General features: G+C 32.5%; 1 protein-coding gene across 2 annotated transcripts; it reads left to right on the plus strand.

Moving 5' to 3' along the window:
- Positions 1 to 61: 61 nt before the first annotated feature.
- On the plus strand, positions 62 to 2019 carry LOC107873379 (probable 2-oxoglutarate-dependent dioxygenase AOP1). 2 transcript variants are annotated; one of them, XM_016720217.2, is made up of 3 exons: positions 62 to 464; positions 1059 to 1392; positions 1692 to 2019. In XM_016720217.2, exons 1-3 carry the CDS (start codon positions 106 to 108, stop codon positions 1944 to 1946), a joined length of 948 nt encoding a protein of 315 aa, XP_016575703.2. In that variant the 5' UTR covers positions 62 to 105; the 3' UTR covers positions 1947 to 2019. The 2 variants fall into 2 exon arrangements, with proteins under 2 accessions (XP_016575703.2, XP_047250518.1); XM_047394562.1 differs by having other exon boundaries at positions 1709 to 1908.
- The last annotated feature ends 1659 nt before the right edge of the window (positions 2020 to 3678 follow it).

Consider the following 3678-nt stretch of genomic DNA (forward strand, 5'->3'; position numbering starts at 1 on the left):
TATATATATATATATATATATATATATATATATATATATGTACACCATCAGGCATGAAATGACATGTAAAACCAAAGAAACAATAAAGTAAAGAGAAAACTAGATATGAATAAGCTTCCAATAATAGATTTTAGGAAGGGAGAGTTGAAAGAAGGGAGTGAAGAATGGATATCATTGAGGGAGCAAGTGTACAAAGCATTAGAAGAATATGGTTGTTTTGAGGCACTACTTGATGGAGTTCCAAAAGAGAACCTATATGAAAAGTTGGAACAACTTTATAACTTACCTAATTTGGACACCAAATTTGAAATCCCTCAAACTCTATCATCTTCTGGCTACTTTAAGGATAACCCTCTCGTTCCACTTTATGAGAGAATGGTCATTCAGCATGTCCTCTCTCCTGGTGTTATTGAAAACTTTTTTTCCAACATCAATTTGCCTGATCATGGAGACAAACAATTTTGGTACGTAATTATATATGTCCAACACCTCTTCTTTTATATTTGAGTTTGTGTTTTATACATCGTCATCTTTAGTAGGAGTGCATCCATGCATGCTAGTAATTAGTAGGGGTGTTGTCTTTATTAGCAGTCACAGTGTTACGCTTGTAGTTTCTTGTTCTTGGATTTCTATTGATATCTGCTGTTTCGGGTATTATTTTTCTGTTACTATCAGTTGTTGTTGTGTTTACTTCGTATTATTATCTTTTGGACATCTATTTCTTTTCTAGATTATATTTTATCTTGGGTTGAGGATCTAGTACTGCCTCGATCTCCACCTCACTTTTGGAGTAGTAATATGAATTGTGTACACTCTATCGTCCACAGACTCCATTTTGTGGTAATACACTGAATGTGTTATTATTATTGTATAATGTCGTTGTCAGGGTAAATATGTAATTTGTCGTTACACTATCTGTCTATCATATCTTTATTTTTTACAGTAAGTCTCTTTAGTATGTGAGATTTGAATTTTTCAAATGAAATACATCATCATCTAAAAATTGTTTATACAACATTATATAACTCTTTCTCCGAAATATTTTTGAAATCATGCAGTGATTTGGTGCATGGTTATGCCAAGGGATTATCAGAATTTGATGAGATGATACAAAAAATGATATTTGAGAAATTAGGAATATTTGAAAAATATTGGGATGAACACAAAAATTCAACAAATGGTGCACTTGGCTTGTTGCGTTACAGAGTGCCTAAAGCTGAGGAGACAAACGTTGGACTAACTGGTCATTCTGATAAACTCATGACAACTGTTTTAAGCCAACGTCAAATTGGTAAAAGTGAATTGAAAGTTATGATGAAAAATGGGGAGTGGATTGATGTTGAATACTCATCACCTCATTCATTCGTATTCTTCCTTGGTGACATTTTCACTGTGAGTATTTTTTTGTAATGATACTATGTTACACCTTTTTAATATTTTCTTGAGTACATAATTGGATGAGTGACATTTGTCTTATTTATTTATCAAGGGTCTAGATTATAAGATTAATTTAATAAATATCTTAACCATAGTTAAAATGATTGGTTTTAGCAAAACACTCCTAACTTTTGGTAAGAAAAATTAAGGTCTGTCCACAAATTTTGATAATTAATTAGTATATGTAGTATTAGTAATTTAACTAATCTTTGGACTGCCTAATTATATGTAGACATTACTAACATTTTATGTAGGCACTTACAAATGGTAGATTGCCAAGTCCATTTCATCGAGTGATTGTGGGAAACAAAGAGAGATATTCCATAGTGTATTCTGCAGATGCTAAAGAAGGATATATCATTAAAGTCGCCGAGGAACTTGTTGATGAAGATCATCCTTTGCGTTATAAACCTTTTGATCCTCTTAAATATTTTCTGTATTGTATGACAGAGGTTCATATAGATCCTACTACCACACTCGAGAGCTTCTGCGGCGTTGGTTCAGTTTGAGTCGATTTTCTTCTAAAAGAAAATTAAATTAATTAAGTCTCATTTTGTTTAAAGATCAAGTGGAGTTCTTGTATTGTATTGAGTTGTTACCTATTTGGATTATTGTTGCTTATTGTGTTTTTAGTCTAAGTATAATGTTTGTTTTGATTGTTATCTAAATAAATTCATCGTTATGTATGAATGAAAGTTGCATTTATGTAATGACTAATTGATTTGGTGTGATCACGTTGTTATCACAGTTTTTTCTTCTCATTTTGTATTTGCTTATTAGTATCTAATAATCTTATTTTATCATTTATCCCGCTTTTTTTTTATAATAGCTATACTCCGTACCCTACTTTTGTGTAGATTTATTCTTCAAATTATTGACGTGTGACATTATATCTCGATGGAATGATACAATATATCCCAACATTGTATTTATCAAAATAATATAGTATAATATGATATATTATGAAAAAATATGTAACAACCATCCAAAGAATGAATAAGAAATAACCTCATCAACATAATCAATACCAGCATTACTAATTTCAACTGTACTAACACAACTTATTTAGTATTATTCTTATACACCTTACCGAATGATCTCTCCATTACTAGAAAGTACCCCTACTGCAATAAACTTTTTGGCAACTGTTCCAAAAGCATTGCAATAGAGGGTCTATTGCAACGGTTTCAACCATTGCAAAAAAAATTATTCTAGTAAAACTATTTGTTGTTATAAGCGTTGTTGTTGTTTGATAAGCATTGCAATAGCGTGTTTTATTGCTACAACTGCCTAAACCGTTGCCATAGAATGAGCTATGGCAACGCTTTATTGAGAAAAAGAAGCTATGACATCGATTTATTTATTCCCACCATAAAATTTCACTGTAAGTCCACCGAAAATAAACCCATTTACATATAATTCACACTAAGTCTCAAACCAAAAATAAATACAATTCACCAAATTTGATCCGCCACTACTCTGACCTCCATATCACTGCTCCGGCCACCATACTCCGACCATCTTACCACTACTCTAACCACCGTATCACTACTCCGACAACCAAACCTCGATTTCGAATCTGCTCCGATCACCACTTCAAGAAGCCGAAAAGTGAGACCATCGTAGCTCGATTTCGAAGCTACTCCGACTTCAGCTCCTCCACTGCTGAACAAAACATCTATGTCTTAGCTTTGACTCAATGGTCAAGTATCGATCATTTCTTATTTTGAGTTTTTTTTGTATTTATTTGATATGTTTATAAACTATTCGATGATTTGTGTCAATAAAGTAAATCTCTATTTTAAATCACTGTAGAAGATTGTTGAATCATTGATGTTGTCACGACGAGGGATCCATATCAAACCTAGCGCTTGCGAGAAGGCTGTGACTATTTATACTTTTCCAATCCTTTTTTTGCTGTTGTGAAGTTGAAATATTATGAGCAAAAGTTGAGTTTTAGGAAGGAATGCATTTATTAAACATACTGCACTAGTTTTTGCTCTTGGGATTAGGTAGCCATCTCAGTGACTCTTTTGGGAATGAATGTTGTCAAGTTAATGGTTGGTATTAAGTTTGACTGCAGTCGTTGCTTCTACTATTGTTCTCTTAAGAGCTAGTTTTCAGCTTGAGATTTTGAGCCCCAGCTATCGAATAACATATTCAACTAGTTGCATGCTTACTTATCAATTAGGAAAAGGGTTTTAATTTATAAAAGCAAATAAAGAAGGCTAGAATTGAATA

This window comes from Capsicum annuum, chromosome 1, assembly GCF_002878395.1.
Source record: "Capsicum annuum cultivar UCD-10X-F1 chromosome 1, UCD10Xv1.1, whole genome shotgun sequence".
NCBI lineage: Eukaryota > Viridiplantae > Streptophyta > Magnoliopsida > Solanales > Solanaceae > Capsicum > Capsicum annuum.

What these genes read in the sequence shown, in the direction of transcription:
- LOC107873379 (XM_016720217.2), top strand. Translation starts at nt 106, where the DNA reads ATGAATAAGCTTCCAATAATAGATTTTAGGAAGGGAGAGTTGAAAGAA. An exon ending in CATGGAGACAAACAATTTTG is followed by an intron (nt 465 to 1,058) that starts GTACGTAATTAT and finishes GAAATCATGCAG; the next exon opens with TGATTTGGTGCATGGTTATG. An exon ending in TCCTTGGTGACATTTTCACT is followed by an intron (nt 1,393 to 1,691) that starts GTGAGTATTTTT and finishes CATTTTATGTAG; the next exon opens with GCACTTACAAATGGTAGATT.